The 15556-nt window shown below is 55.8% G+C and overlaps 2 protein-coding genes across 4 annotated transcripts; both read right to left on the bottom strand.

Annotated features, from left to right (window-relative positions):
• Nucleotides 1-142: 142 nt before the first annotated feature.
• On the bottom strand, nucleotides 143-4299 carry CD74 (CD74 molecule). 2 transcript variants are annotated; one of them, XM_032124830.1, is made up of 9 exons: nucleotides 4174-4299; nucleotides 2810-2985; nucleotides 2607-2698; nucleotides 2464-2517; nucleotides 2183-2278; nucleotides 1850-1940; nucleotides 1297-1485; nucleotides 867-965; nucleotides 143-745 (listed from the first exon to the last, which is right to left on the bottom strand). In XM_032124830.1, exons 1-9 carry the CDS (start codon nucleotides 4242-4244, stop codon nucleotides 738-740), a joined length of 876 nt encoding a protein of 291 aa, XP_031980721.1. In that variant the 5' UTR covers nucleotides 4245-4299; the 3' UTR covers nucleotides 143-737. The 2 variants fall into 2 exon arrangements, with proteins under 2 accessions (XP_031980721.1, XP_031980722.1); XM_032124831.1 differs by lacking the exon at nucleotides 1297-1485 and having other exon boundaries at nucleotides 161-745.
• A 3877-nt stretch (nucleotides 4300-8176) lies between these two features.
• On the bottom strand, nucleotides 8177-11322 carry RPS14 (ribosomal protein S14). Of its 2 annotated transcripts, none has more exons than XM_032125215.1 (5): nucleotides 11031-11322; nucleotides 9670-9820; nucleotides 9197-9358; nucleotides 8937-9013; nucleotides 8177-8286 (listed from the first exon to the last, which is right to left on the bottom strand). In XM_032125215.1, the coding sequence occupies exons 2-5, from the start codon at nucleotides 9816-9818 to the stop codon at nucleotides 8219-8221; spliced, it is 456 nt and encodes a 151-aa protein (XP_031981106.1). In that variant the 5' UTR covers nucleotides 9819-9820; nucleotides 11031-11322; the 3' UTR covers nucleotides 8177-8218. The 2 variants fall into 2 exon arrangements, with proteins under 2 accessions (XP_031981106.1, XP_031981108.1); XM_032125217.1 differs by having other exon boundaries at nucleotides 10587-11036.
• Between the last annotated feature and the right edge of the window lie 4234 nt (nucleotides 11323-15556).

The raw sequence follows: 15556 nt of genomic DNA, 5'->3' as shown, positions 1-15556 counted from the left end.
CGAGGAATGGGACAAGAAACACAGCCAATCCTGGGTGGAGATACAGCTGTCTCTGCCTGCAGAGATTTTTCTTTATCCCTTTTAGTTTAAGATTCATTTATTTTTAACCTCGGACAGCTGCAAACAGCACGCAGAGCCCTGCTGGAGTTGCTTACAAGGCTTTCTTATTCAAAAGTTTATTTGAGATTATTAGCTTGTGAGATCATTTATAAAGGAACAATCAGATATATTCAGGAAAATTAGAAGCCCCTCTGCCCATAGTTACCCACTGCTGAGGCTGTAGGCGAATCTCTATCTACAAATCTGAGCACTCCACAATAAAAACCCATTACTCCAGTAATCTAGCAGGGCTGCAGCCTACAGCGATCAGTTAAGAAGCTGGTGGGGATTGTTTTGCTGCTTTAAATGTTTGTTCAGTGAAGGAAGCATTAGTTCTTCAGCAGGGGCGAGCTGTACTGCTGCCTGGATGCTGTTGGAGGTCGAGTCAAAGAGAACAGGATTTATGGATCTGACGTGGTTGATGTAATTTTCCAGCCTGCTCTACCCACGCTCTGAGGGTACTCAGTGTCTGATGGTGGTGGCAGCTCAGCCCTGGCTGGTGCTCTGCAGCAGGGGAAGGGTGCCCAGGGATGCCCACTGTTAACTGCCTTGGAAAAGCAATGTAAGAGCAGAAGAGAAATAGAGAAAAACAAAAAGGCAGGAGCTGGGATGCTGGAGGCAACTGCTGGCATCCTCTTCTACTCGTCTGTGTGGGAGCAAGAGCAGGTAGTCAGCAAAACAGCTCAAGGACCTCCCAAAACCGCTCTTCATCGCCACCTTCCCCTCCCCAGCAGTCCCCAGGACTCTGGGGACACTTGGGCACTCACCTTTGCTTGCTCTCAGCTTAAGCATGTCCACCCCGGAGAAGATCATCTCCTCTGGCTCCACGGTGGCGGTGGCAGCGGCAGCACTGGGAGCAGCAGTGCCTGCAGAGGGAGGGCAGGACGTGGGTGCTGGACCCCGGGGCTGCCCCATCACCCACCCCCATCCCTCCGAGGGCAGCGGGGGAGAGCCTGTGCCCACTGCTGAGCTGGGGGCAAGGGGGGCTCATGGAAAACCCTGACTGCACACCTCAGCTCCAGCTACCTGCGGCGGCCTGCGGGTTTTGGGGTCCTCTCCAGCCTTAACGTGCTGGCACTGCATGGCTGAGGGGTGCACCCTGCAGCCTGGACTCCTTCCTCTCCTCTCCTAGCTCTCCTCCCTAATTCCAAGCATACACACTGCTCCTTCCTCTCCATCCCCTCCCTGGCAACCTACCGGGACAGTTCAGCTTTCCCCGAGTCATAGTGCCCTCAATCTTGGTGCCGTTTTTGTAGGAGCACCAGCAGAAGCCGGTGGAGTAATGGCACTGCTTGGGCAGGTAGTCTCCGTTCTCATCGCACTGCGGGCGGAAGCGGCCCAGCTGGTCATCCCCAAAAGCGGCCTCTGCCTGGCACTTAGTTTGCACTAGGGCAATAGAAACAGAGGGGACACTCCATCAGCCCCCCAGGCCTGTCTCCCCCTCAGCAGGAGATTCTATCCAGAAACAGTTAAGGGTGAGCAAGCCCCTGCCTGGTGACCTTTCTGAAGCTCTTGGGCCAGCCAGAGATGGAGGATTTGGGGTGGTGCTCCAGCTGTTCAGCCTTTTGTTCACCCCAAATGCCCTACAGGCAGCAGGCAGAGATGCTCTGTGATGTCCTAACAGCCACAAAAGAGCGGCTCCCCACGGAACAAATAGGTCTGTGACTGGAGGGAGGGCTTGGTTCCCTGTAAGATGCCCCATGCCAACACTTCCCTGACCCTCCCCAGCTCAGCAGCCCATCCCCAATACCTTTCTCCGCTGGGATTGCCTTGCGGTCCTCTGACTTGGGGTTCTTGGCCATCTCAAACAGCAGCCATTTGTGCATCCAGGACTCAAAGGACTGCAATGAGAGGGTCCAGCACATTAATGGGCATGGGGGGAGTTCACCCCAGGGGCGCCATGTCACAAAGCTCTGGCTTGGACAGGGAAGGTTGTGAACACCGTCCTCTTCCTTGAGGTGGGAGCAGCCCAAGCCTGGCTAAAGCCAGACTCTGTTTATCCAGGTGGGGATACCCCAGTCCCTCCCCAAAGCACTCCTGGATGGAAAGCAGGTGGGACAGGATGACAGTGACAAGCACTGACCTTCCAGTCCGCATAAGTCATGGTGCTCCTCAGTCTCTTCAAGTTGTCCATCAGGTTGTTGTTCAGCTCCGGGAACATCTTACTGGGATCTGCTTGCTGCAGAGCAACCACCACAGTGAGGGCCAAGAAAAATGAGGCAGGGGGTGGGGGTTGGAGCTCTGCTGGTATCAGCCAGATGGGTGCTGCAGGAGGTCAGGAGCTCCCACCAGCTCTGAGTACCCCAAGAGACCCCAGACCAGTGCAGGACGAAGCTGTGGGGTGGGGGGAGCAGGGGACCTTACCAGCAGCAGGTGCTTCACTTGGTCCTCGGTTTTGTTGCTAACAGGGCCCTTGACCTCAAGAGAAAAGGCAAAGGGGCAGTGTGAGCACGGCAGCAAGCCCTAAGGGCAGCAGGCAGTGCCAAGCAGTGCTGGATCTCTCTTACCGGAAGGTCTTCAAAGGGCGCAGGACGCATGACCCTCATGACCAGGGGTGGGTTTGCCATGGCCATGTTCATCGTCTTCACTGGCTTGGCACCTGCCGAGGAAGGAGAACTGTGAGGGGCACCAACAGGGCTGGGTGGTCCAGGAGGGAGTCATCCCTTCTGCCTCTGCCTCCCACCACTCTGATGCCCATGGGGCTACTGACCGGCAGGCAGCTTCCTCTGCAGAGCCTCCAGCTGCAGGTGCTGGGAGGTCTTGGTCAGCTTGCTGATCTGCCCGCTCTGCTGGTACACGAAGTAGATGGTGACAGCCTGGCCGGCGATGAGCAGGGCCACCAGGATGGAGAGCGTGGAGAAGGCGGCTTTGCGCCTCAGCGCAGACCTGCGGGACACGGTCAGGGAGCTCAGCCGCCCGCCGGCGGCAGAACATGACATCCTGCCGTCACCCCCTCCCCGCCCCAGACAGCCCCGTCCCGGCGGATTTGCAACCAGACAAATGCAAATTCCCCCACCGATGGGAGCAGAAGTGAAACCTCAGCATGAGCACACCGGGAACCGAAACCCGCTGTGGGGGCGGGGGGAACTGGGGACACGGGAGGGGGACAGGGCGCTGCCAGGGGATTTTGGGGAACGGCATCACTCTGGGCATCGCCTTTTGCGGGATGGTGAAAACCACTTGGAATCTCGCTGGTCCGTGGGGCAGAGGACACGACTCATGGGATGTTGGACCTGCCCCGCTGGGTGAATGCGGCACTGTCGAGGCGCAGCGGGGCCCCAGAGGTCACCCCCCGCCTCCGCTGCCCGGGAGGAGCGGACACCGCCCGGCCAGGGGACAAGTCCCGAACGGGACGCGCCGCACGGGCGTCTGCCCGGTGACTGGTGACGTCAGGGCTTCCCGGCCTCTGATTGGCTGCAAATTTTGGGTGGGGTGTGCCCCCTGCGGGGGTTGGGCCATAGGGACGAGTTGGGACCTGGGGGCGCAGCCCCACAAAGCCACTTGGGCCCAAGGTCCGCTCCTGCCCCATGGCCACGTCATCAGCCTGCCTGTCCCACCACCTCTTCCTCACAAAGAAAGAAGTTTTGCTTCCTCCAAAGCTTCAAGCCATGGCTCTCTGCCACACCCTGTGAGCCTGGCCACCCCATCGCCATGCCTTGTCCCCGGCTGCCCCAGAGATACAGTGACCCCTTTCATCCCGCTGCCACCCCGTGCCCTCCCAATCCCATAGCCACCCAATTCCCCCATCCCACAGCCGCCCCACGTCCCCCTCCCATTGCCGCCCCATGCTTCCCATCCCACGGCCACCCAATTTCCCCCATCCCACTGCCACGCCCTGCCTCTGCCTTGCCGCACAGCCATGTTCGGGCTCCTTCCACAGCCCTCTTGGCTCCGCAGTGCCCCATTCCCACAGCCTGCGCCCCATCTTCTGCCCCATAGTCACTCTGTTGCCCCCTTGACCCGACTGTATCCCCTTCCATCCCACAACCACGCAATACCCCCCTGCCCCACGTCCCCACTGTGCCCGCTTCGCCCTCCCCGTGCCCCCCATCCCCGTGCCCCCAGCTGTGGCACCTCTGGGCGTCCCCAACACTGAGCACGCCGCTGCCGCGGTCAGAGATGAGGTCCCGCTGCTCGTCAGCCATGGCTCCGCTGGGCTCCCCGAAGGCAATGAGCACCCCGAGCGAGGCTTCTGGAAATACCCTCGGGTCCCCACCCTGCCCTGACACCCAGGGCGGGAAGCCAAAAGAAAAGTCCTATTGGCTGCTGGCACTTGCATCACTTGTTGCCAGGCAGACCTCTGCTCCGGAGGTCTCCAGTTCAGAAATGATGCTGGACACAGCCATGAGCTCCACGGCCGCTCAATGGGGCTTCACTGCCCACCCCACGCCACGGGAAGGTCACGGTGCCCAGCCTGGTGACACCGGTGCCATGGGCCCAGAGGCTCAGGTACCCCCAGGGGGGCGGGAGGTGGTACATGGGGGGCAGGAGGTGAGAAAGGAAGGGAGGGGTCAGATGGGGGAGGTGAGAGGCAACGAGTGAGGAAGGAAGTGGGGTGCAGAGGTGGGACACGGGGGGTGGGACACCATGGGGAGGACCCCCTACACCAAAGGCTGAGCAGGACCTTCCGTGGGGGCACAGTGCGGGGTACACCCCTCCTCCCTGACCTTGGCTGCTGGGGGAAAGCTGCACTTGGGCTCAAGCCCCTCCTTGAGGGTCACTTTGGACCCTCCCTGTGTGGGGGTTCTCGGCCAGCACTTCTCAGGCTGAGGGGGCAATGACTAAAGGACCAAGCACTTTCAAGCCCTCCTTCCTTCTAGCACTACCCCCCTTGCTTTGCCTGCAGCATCTTCCAGGAGCTGAACCTCCAAAGCCAAGAGAGGAGGAGCAGCCCCTCAAGGTGAGTGACCCCAAAGCACCAGTGGGAGTGGGGCAATGGGGGTCTCCAGCCCCCCCACAACCCCCCAAGTGCTACATGGGCAGGAGCAGCCATCCAGCCCATAATGCTGGGTTTTGGTGATTCTACACAATGTCCCAGAGCAGCGCGGGGATAACACACCCCCGACGCCCATGCTGGGCCGAGGGTCACACTGAGCCCAGCACCAAGCTGGCTCCAGCGTCAGGACTCAGCACAACCTTGGCCAGAGTTCAGTCAAAAGTGAAACTGCGAATGTGGAATTAAAAGTCAGGCACCACTGGTCACCTGGCAAAGCCACTGGGGCGAGCAGGGACGTGTTGTTTCAGCCATTCCATTTCTTTTCCTGATTCAGTCCTGAGCCTCCCAGCCAGCAGGGACATACAGCCGGCCCTAGGAGAGCAGACAAAGGGATCGTTTCGGAGCATTTACAGGGAGTAGGGCAGGGTCTCCCAGTAGATGGTGTTCCTTGAGGAAACATGGTGGGACAGTGCTCCTGCTTTCCAGGTGGCAAACTGCAGCCCCACAGAGGGGAAGGGTTTTGGTGCCTGGACCCTGGTCCCAACCCTGCGACCCAGCTGGGAAAGGCCTGGGCGCCCAGGGGTTCAGAAAATACCGGCCCAGAGGTGTCCATCAGCCTCACCCCAAAGGCCCAGGGGTGTCCATCAACCTCACCCCAAAGCTGTAACAAAGCTGTATTTAGAAACCATCAGAGGGGTTTGAAAAGAAAATAAAAAGGGAGAGGAAATTGAGAAAAAAGGGAGGAAAGAGAAGTTAAAAAAAGGGGGAAGAAAAAAGGGGGGGAAAAACAAAAGAACAAAAAAGCATTCCACGCATTTTTTGTCTCTCCCCTCATGGGCACTGGGAGTTTTAGGGGACACATGGGTTTTCCTCACAGCCTCAGCCCCCACTCAGCTCCTCATTTTGGGGCCACAACCCCTGCCTCAAGGCCACGCTCCTGGTGCATTCCGTGACCAGCCTCAGCCATAAGGGGAACCAGAGAAAGTCTGAGCAGGAACTTGGCAACCGAAACCCCAGCGATTCCATGGAGCTGGGCTGGCTCTGCAAACCACAAACGTGGGTGATAACCTGGGGGTGGGGAACAGCCCCCTTCCCAGGCAGGCTGAGCCCCTTGAGCCCCAGCCTGGAGGGGGACCATCAGCCCTAAGTCAGCCCCTGCTCTGCACACAGACATTCCCAGTCAGCTCTTCAGTGCTTCGAACACACAACTTTCTGCTCAGGGCTGTGGCACCCAGGGTTTTTCAGTCTGTGAATTGATTTTCCAGGGAAGACACAGACCCTTTCAGAGCGCAGCTTCCATGCTGTCTGACCCTCCTCACTCTCCCACCGCCTGAGGCTGGCACTGGATTGTCACCACTCTGTTACCCCAAGGCTTTGTATTTGGTGCTGCCCATCAAAAACTTCACAAGTCTTTTTTTGGGGGGAGAAAAAGCCATCTGGAGCAAGGAATGGTTTCAGGACTCTGCTGAGGAGCAGGCCAGCAGAGCAATTGTTTCAAACAATGAGGTGGAATAACCCAGGCACATTCACAGGAAGCCATTCATCACCAGCTGGGCCTCGTCTCGCAGCTCTCAGCCCCCAGACCCTGCACAAAGGTTTGGGGAACAGACCCACATTTCCCACCGACCCTGAGGTGACACCCTCAACAGCACAGGATTAGCCCTGGGCACAGCTGAGGGGGAAAGGCTGAGCCACAGGGCCCACCAGTGACCCCTGACTGTGTGTGGGGATGGAGCACAGCCCCCAAGCAGCCCCATGCCCTCCACAGGACAAGCATCCCCGCCAGGGTGACACAGCGTGGGCAGGCACACGTGTCCCCCACCCACGCAGCCCAGGAGCCATCACCCAGATACAGCTACAGGGGGTGCAAGTGATTCAGTTCCTTGCTAAATCACTCAAGACAAGCTGGTTGGGTTAGGCCAGGGACTGTCTAGAGCCAGGAGACCCATCCATGCTACTCTGTCAGGAGGGTCTTTCCCTCCAAAAAGGCCCAGGACACAGGCCAGGAAGCTGCTCTGTGCTGGGACTTTGGTTTCTCTTCCTCATTCACCATTTCCTCTTTAGGGTTATGCATCAACACAGGAAGCTGCTTCAAAGACGTCAGGTCGACAGAGAAATCAGTGATTTGTGCTTTAATTGTGCAGCAAGCCCAGGCACCAGCCTGCCCATGGCACAGCACTGCCAGGGCAGCACGTGGCACGGGCTGGGTGTAGTGACTCGGCTCAGCCAGCCCTGTGTGCACCAGCACGGCTCCAGCTTCCAAGGGTTAAGGGTTCCAAATCCACCTTCCTCTACAGCAGACACCTTCCCTTTTCTACATCTGCTCTATAAACCAGAAGGGCTGAACCGGCCTGGAGCAGGGTGGGCAGCAGAGGGAGTGAGGGGAAACGTCCCCTTGCACCAAGAGACAAGCAGTCTACTGAATTTTTGCCACAGCAAAGGTCCTTTGTTTTTGCTGTAGAGCTCTCCCCAGATGTGCCCCATGAGGCAGCCCTGGGACAGAGTAACTCACACCAACAGGGACAGCTTTCACTGTATCCAAAGTGTACCAAAAAGCAGAGGAGCTGTTGGCAACACAGCGTCCCACTCCCTGCTCTCCACTGTCCTGCCCCCTCCTCCTTTCAGCTCCATGTTGGCTGAGCTGCTTCTGGTTTCATGTTTTCAACACCTTCTCCACACAGAGTTCAAAGAACACTTTAAGTACAGGAAAACAGTGATTTGAACAGCAAATAGTGCACGTTTAAGACAGTAAGGGAAATTTATTCTAACATTTTCCATGGCCACATAAAAAATAACAAATAAAGCACTATGGCTGTGCCAAGGGAAATGCTGGCTTAGGAACAGATGTCCAGGCAGAGGATTTTTTCCACAGAAAGGGGAAGTGATGCATTAAGCAACATTTTGCAGAAAACCCAGCAGCAGCAGTTGCTTGCTCCCAGCCCAGCTTTTTTTTTCCAGGAGATGCAAGAGGTCATGACTCATTTTGAAAGTATCTTTTGCTATACAAAGCCCAAGACCCGTGTGGCTTTAGAGCAGCCAGCCTGGTTCCCCTCCAAGCCAGAGGCCCAGCTCCAGAGCACAAGCCATCTCGAAGCCCCTCGGCTTCTAAGCACACCCCAGTAAGAAAACACAGAGCTAAACAGAGGTTTAAGAGAGCTTTAATAACAGAAGGTGCTGCGCTGGTTACAGACGACGTCCACGGCGACCACCCTTCCTGCGAGTGCTGTCGGAGGGGATGGGGGTGACATCCTCTGCAGGGAGAAAATCCAGAACACAGTTACCTTCCAGAAACCACCTGGGCACAGCCACCCCGCCCCAGGCATCACCCAGCACCTCAGCGCTCGGACACCACAGGAGCCGCACGTGTGCAGAAGGAACTCTCCATGGAGTGAAAGTATTTGGGAATTTGCCACAGGCTGGGTACCCAGGGCTTTAGTGCTTGTACGCAAAAACCCCCATCTCCCATCCCACTTAAACCAAGCAGCCACAGCGTTTCCAAAGAAACACCGGATGCTTGAAGAATTTTCAGCACAACAACCACAACTGCATCTTGTGACTCCCCCACAAAGTTCAGGACTCTCCCTCCAAGAGCCGGAGAACTCCATTATTAGTGAATCACCAAGACCAACAAGGTATTCTTAAGTGACTGAACAGCTCTGTGACATCAGAAGAGCAGCAGCATCCTGCTCCAAGCTGGGGCTTGCCGGGCACATAGAAACTGGGGTTCTGAGTACTGCTCTCACCACCTGCTGGTGAACTGTCAATCTAAGGATCTGTTTACATGAAATCCTTTCATTGGAGCCATCTAAGCAGCCATGAAGAACATCCCAAAGTTAAGATCATGCAGCATAGATGCCTACAAAGCTCCTTTCACTAAATAATCCCTTTTTTCCTCACTCACCAATGCGGCCGATCTTCATTCCAGAGCGGGCCAGAGCTCTCAGGGCTGACTGGGCACCAGGTCCAGGAGTCTTGGTCCTGGAGGAGAGTCAGAACCAACAACCCCTTCAAGAACTCAGGAGCTGAACACAGTTTACAAATAGCCAGCAATATCAAAGTCACACTCTCCCCATGCCAAACCACCCTCCTCCTGGTCCAGTCTCATCCACCATCAGCCCCCACAGCCACATCCCCATCAGTGTCCCAGCCCCCCCACTGTACCTATTGCCCCCAGTGGCACGCAGCTTGATGTGCAGGGCGGTGATGCCCAGCTCCTTGCACCTCTGGGCAACGTCCTGGGCCGCCAGCATGGCCGCGTAGGGAGAGGACTCGTCTCTGTCCGCCTTCACCTTCATCCCACCTGTCACACGGCAGATGGTTTCCCTACAGAAGGAAAAGGTGACGTTCGGGAAAAAAAAGCCATTCCTTGTTCTTCCCCCAAGGCAGGTTCTGCCTACAGACAAAACCTGTTACTGCTAATGTTACCAGATCAATAAGCTACCACACAGTACCTGGAACACCGTATTGATCAGAAGAGCTCACCAAGCCACCCAGTTCATGTACATGCACCATCCCAACTCACAGCTCAGCAGAAACTCGAGCATTTTGGTGGAACCTCCTGCCAAACCTAGTTTGCACTTTCACACCCGAAGGAGCTGGGTACTGCAGCGAGGTGATGCATGTCTCATACTCACTTGCCAGACAAATCGGTCACATGGACAAAAGTGTCATTGAAGGAGGCAAAGATGTGGCAGACACCAAACACATTCTCTCCTTCAGCAACCTGTGGTCCCAAGCTGATGACCTGCTCTTCCTTCTTCTCCTTGCCCTTACGAGGTGCCATTTCTGAAAAACAACAAAACAGATGTATGAGTGTTGGTAGTTTCCTCAACATTGTTAAAGAACTTGATGGAATTCCTGCTATTGCAACCTTTCACCAAGCAAGAAAAATGAGTTACCATTGGCAAAACACAGGTAAATTTGGGGGTACAGGTAAACTTCTTATAAACCCAGGATTCGCAGCTTCGCTGTATCCTGGCACACAGGTCATCACCTACAGCTGTTAATGGAGTCCCTCCTGCTGCATTTCATGGCAGCTGATGTCCCCAAGCTCCATCACAGCAGCGCACAAGGGAGCTCCTTTCCTTGATAACCAGCTATGCTGAGCATTTCCCCTTGTTTACGCGGGTTTATGGAAAAAAACCACCAAACCAAACAATTACTACAGACCCAGTATTGTCAGTAAGCCCCGAGTCTGCAGACCTTTTTGGTACCAGCTTAGGTTCTTCCATGTTACTGGTCTCTCAGCCACATCCTTGGGACTAGCCCAGTGAAGTCTCCTGCCCCTGAAGCCCATACCCAGCGATGGGAGACAGCAGGGGCAGCACTCGGCTGTGCTCGGTTTGGCGGCCGGGAATCCCGTGCATCCGCTCCCAAACACAGAAAGACGGTTCCCTATTGCCCTCTCCTGCCAAACTCTTGCTACAGCCAGTGCCCTGCACAAGGGAGATGTGCGGCCACTGCACCGAGGTAACCAACCCAACACAACCCACGTTCACCCTCGGTGGTCCCCTCTCCACCAACAGCCCCGAGCACTGTAACATCCATTTACATCAGTGTCTGCGCGGCCGCTGCGATAGCACCACATCCCTTTCCGGACACATTTATGGCGCACAGGCTCCACAGCGCCGTCCCCAGCCCAGCGAGGCCGGTACAGCACACACAGCACACACCGCACACACCGCACACGCTGTACCGCCGGCATCGAGCTCCGAGCGACGAACCCGCCGCGTTTCAGCGATCAGGGACGCAGCCCCGGCCGCTCAGGGTGCGGGGGAGGGCCGGCCCGGGGCCCAGCACCGCCAGCCGGGAGCTCCGCTACTCCAGCCCGCGGCTCTCCCGCGGCCCATGGCCCCGCTCCGCCGAGCGCGCCTCCCCCGCACCCAGCGCGCTGCCCCGCGCAGCCCCGGTCCCGCGAGGGCGGGCGGCGGGCGCGGAGGCCGCGGCGAGGCGCGGGCGGGCGGATGGCGGCGGATGCGGCGCGGCGCGGACTCACCTGCCCGTCTGCTCCGGCGGCTGCCGCGGAAAGGAAGCGGCGGGGTCAGGGGGCGCGGGTCACCGCCTCACCCGGAAGGGATGGTGGGAGGCGGCGTGTCCGCTGCCGCAGGCACAGAGCTGTGCCCCGATCCCAGTCCCAATCCCTCCGCGCCGGCCGCCGCCGCCGCCGCCAAACCGTGACCGTCTCTCCCGAGGCCAAGCCGGGCCGATCTCCCCAGGACGGCGCGGCCGCCTCTCCCCTCACACAACTGGCGCCGCCGGCTCGACCCCCCCCAAGATGGCGGCGGCGTCTCCCTGAGTCCCTCCCCAAGATGGCGGGTGGGTGTTTGCGCTTCTGACGGAGCCGTCCCGGGAGAGCTTTGGAAACGAACCGGTGTGAAAAACAACTGGAGGGAAATGGCTGTAATTCCAGCAAGCATCCTGCTTCCCCCCGGCTACGCCCGAGCAGCCGGCTCTGCCCCGGCTCAGCAAGAGCCAGGTTGGGGCGCAGGCCATTCCTCCTTGCTCTGCAGTCGGGGCTGAGCACGGCCAGGGGTCCCGGGGGTCTCCAGGCACCGGCTTGTCCCTGCCCCGAGCTCAGGCGGGAGCCCTGACCGCGAGGAGGTGTGCAGGAATTCACCCACAAAAGAATGTATGTGGTGGTTTAATATGTGTACGTGGGATATTTTCATCAAAGAGCTGATGGGAGAGGTTTCAGTCTTGATTCTCTCAGGAGCTCTGGCAGCTGATGGGAGAAGCAGAGACTGCAGCTGTGAACTGAGCGATGGTGCAGGGACACCTCCCACAGCTGTGATCGGAGAGGTTTGTTCCACCTCTACAAAGACAATGTCAGTTTGTAAATTTTTACATAAAGGTGGTCCAGCAAGGCAATGTTTTCTGGTTCCAAGTGATTTAAAAAGTGCTCAGGAGAGTAAGGATGGGGAACACCAAAAACCTTCAGAACAGAAGCACAATGAAATTGAGTTTATAGCACTGATGAGATGCTTCCTGGACAGGATCCTGCCCTGCTTCCAACTGCTTCCCCCTGGTGCTGAGCCGCCTCTGGGAAACAGAGAGCTCTGAGGCACATGCGGCTGGGACGTGAGTGACAAACTGGGAGCTCCTGCAGGTCCCCACATGGGAACGCCTGACAGGCCTTCAGATCTGCGCCCAGAACTGTGCTCCGAGCTGGGCGGATGGAGGAGAAGCAGCTGTAACAAGGGAGGCTCCTTATAACAGCCCTATTAGCAAGGCTGCGCAGTCCAAAGGCCTGGAAACGCCTGCAGGGAGGGTCCAGCACCTCTACTCGACTGATAGCATTTGGTGCTGGCCCACCAGAAACTTCTGCCTCGCTTCTCATGTCCATCACCTCTGAAGCTGTAGGGTGCTACATGTTTTTAGGGTAGCATTCACGTGTCCATATTGCCCATCCAGATTTCCCACACCTTTTCCTTTCTCTGGCCAAGCGTTCCAGGTCCCTCCAGAATGCAAACCTCTGGGCTGCCACCAGGGAAAAGAGGTTTGGTCCTTAAGGATCCCTGTCCCCCTGCACCTCCCCTACCCGTGCTGGGATTTTTCCCTGGGAAAGCTCTCTGTGCTCAGGGATGCCACCATAATCCCCTTCCTGACCCCGTGGAACACCTTCACTCGCTCCTGTCTTTGTTACACTTTTGCCACTGCATCAGGGATCTTCCTGTTTGAATATTGAAGGAGAGGCTTTTAAAATACACATTGGCAGAGCTGCTGTAATTCCAGCCGGGAGCTCCAGTGACAGCGGCCGTGGCCTGATTTGGAGGAAAGGGGAAGGAAGGAGTCAGCAGCAGGGAGTGCTGCAGAGGTCAGCCTGTGTAAGGACATGTGTGCTGTGGGTGTCCCGTCTGAGGGGGAGCCTGGGGATGGTGAGGGGTGTACAGGTAGCCAGGCAGGGTGGGTTTATCCCCACAGAGCCACGCGTGCAGCACTGCCTGTGACAATCCTCCCGGAGGACTGTGCAAGCCTATGGATATTCCCCTGGAACAGATGCAAGCCAGGGCAAGAAAATGGACAAGCCTCCACTTATGTGCAACAAGGTGAAATAACCATATGAGCTGCTAAAAGAATTTACACACTGGTTCAAAATCCTGTGCTGCCCTCAGCCCCAAAGCTGCTGGGGAGACAGGCTGCTCCCAGTCCCTCCAGAGTGTGGGCAGCATGGGGCTTTCTCCACTCCTGGAGACACATTCTTCCCTTTCACTTTGCCTTGCACTAGTTCTGGTGTGTCTGCAAGGGAGCTGCTTGCCCTGCAAAACGTTCCTGGGGCTCGAATGCCAGCTCCAGCCAGGCTGCCCTACTGCTGAGGACAGCACTGAGAGCCTTCCTGGCTGGGATGAGAAGGGAGGCACCCAGCAGGGGCTGCAAGGATTGTGTCCTCCAGCCTGGCTGGGAAGGATGCTCAGGCCACTGTGGGGTCAGTGCCAGAGATGATGTGTATTTGCTTTGAGAAATCCCCCAGATTTAGTTCCTTAATGGGTAATTAACATTCCAGCTGCTCCTTGGTAATAGCCTCTCCAGCCCATGGGAAACCCACAGACACTGTGACGCTGCAGGCGGATTTCATAACTCAGCCAGTGACTAAACAAAAAGGCCAGGCAAATGGGAACGCTGCTCCTAACCTCTTCTCCTGCTGGGCTTCGGCCTTGGAATAAACTGGCTCAGGCTGAGAGGGGTCAGTGGGAAGTGACTGGCTTGACCTGTGAAGGCCCCAGCTCTGGGCTTCCCACAAGCAGGAATTTTTGGCGCTCAAATATCACTGTTTCCATGGCTGTGACTTGTTCCCATGAGCCATGGGCCAGTGGCCTTACTGGTGGCCTTGAAACAGAGACTGGAACTGGAAGAGGCCAAAATTCCCCCTGCAGCAGGCTGAACCCCAGCTGTCTGCCTGATACAGAGCAGGGTCTGCAGTTGGGGCTCTCTAACAGACCCCTCAAGATGGCATCTTTCCTCTAACAGCCGTGGCAAAGAGACATTCAGGGTCCCAAATGCACCATTCACAGGTAAAAAAAAACCCAAGCTTTTCCATCTGCTTTTAAGGCCAGTTTTGGTTTCAGAAAGGCAGTTTGTGTATGCACACATGTAAAATGATGTGTCAGAAACAGGCGTAAGAAGATTAAAACAGAAATCTCCAATGCTGAAGTTAAAGCACTTAAGGAATTGGCAGAGACTTCAAGAGCCAGTTTCTGGTCTTAATGAAGTTGGTGGAAGTGCTGCCATGGACTTCAAGGGGACCATAATGTGGCTGTAACTCAGTAGGGAGCTGGAAGTGTTGATTAATAAATTGGAAACAATGCTGAGGAAAGCCGCTGAACTGCTTTCTGACAGATGTGCTGAAGAAGCGCCTGTAACTTAAAGCACGCAGGAAAGGAATTGGTTTCCTTTGTGTTTGCAAACAGAAGACAGGCAAGAAAAAAAAGCTACCTGATACTCATGTAAAATGGCAGAGCTGGTATTAATAAATCCTAGTGCCTTTCTGAGCAGCTTTCTGTTTCCAATGAGTCGTTTCTTCTTTAAAAAGAAAAAAGTATTCATAAATGCCAGACCAAGAATTCAACAAATTCCTTTTTCTCAGAAGAAATTATTCCGTGGAAAACTTTACCGCTTGAGACTGTGGATTCTGCAGATTGTTCTTGGAGTTTGGTGCATGCCTTTGATTACTCATTGCTGGCTTTTTGCTCAATGATTTGTGCATGAACCTCCTCTGGCGGAGGTTAGCATGGCCTCAGAATGCTGTTCCCAGGGGAGATACTTTTTTCAGGCTGAGTTTGCAAATCATTTAAGGCTGAAAAAAAAATAATCCCTTTAATACCCTTTACAGCAGTTCACAGTTGAAAAACTTGCTGTTTGTCCCTTTTTGTTTTCTGAGCTTTCAAGTAACTTTGGCATTTGCAAAATATTCAGAGATCTTCAGAGAAAATGCTTGTGGGGGAAGTGAAATGTTTAAGGATAAGAAGTCTTTGACTTCAATGAACACTTAGAAAATGTGCAGCCATAATAGCCTGCCATTCTTTGCGTCTCTTTCCCTACAATTTCCTTTCTTGTTTTCCTTTTGTTTGTTTATCTGCTTGTTCCATTTGATTGAAATTGCTTCCTCGACTCTTGTTCAGTCGGAAACTCTCCCAGAGTATGCTGCCTAAACTGAACCCAGCAGACCTTCTGCCACATTTCATCCCTGTGGGCGGGACATGAAACTTATCCCCATGGGCTGGACACGAAACCTGACAGGCTTGTCTTAAAGTACCACATCCCTTCTAACACGAGCAGTGAGACAGACCTGGGTGGCTCGTGTGGGTCATTAACTCTGGACCGGAGTGTGTCTCCACATGCCGGCCAGCCCCCAGCAGCCTCCGAGGGCAGGGCAGGAGTAGAGCAGCTCATTTTCCCCCTCTCTGAGGAATGAAGGGAATTTTGTGTGCATGCAGGTCGGAGGCAGCCAGCCAGTAACTTGGATGTGGCCCTTGAGCTTATCTTGAAGTCAGGGAGGAAAAGCTGAAACGATGTGTATCAGCACCC

Source organism: Corvus moneduloides, chromosome 15, assembly GCF_009650955.1.
Source record: "Corvus moneduloides isolate bCorMon1 chromosome 15, bCorMon1.pri, whole genome shotgun sequence".
Taxonomy (NCBI): domain Eukaryota; kingdom Metazoa; phylum Chordata; class Aves; order Passeriformes; family Corvidae; genus Corvus; species Corvus moneduloides.
This window is presented reverse-complemented; position numbering and strand designations above follow the sequence as displayed.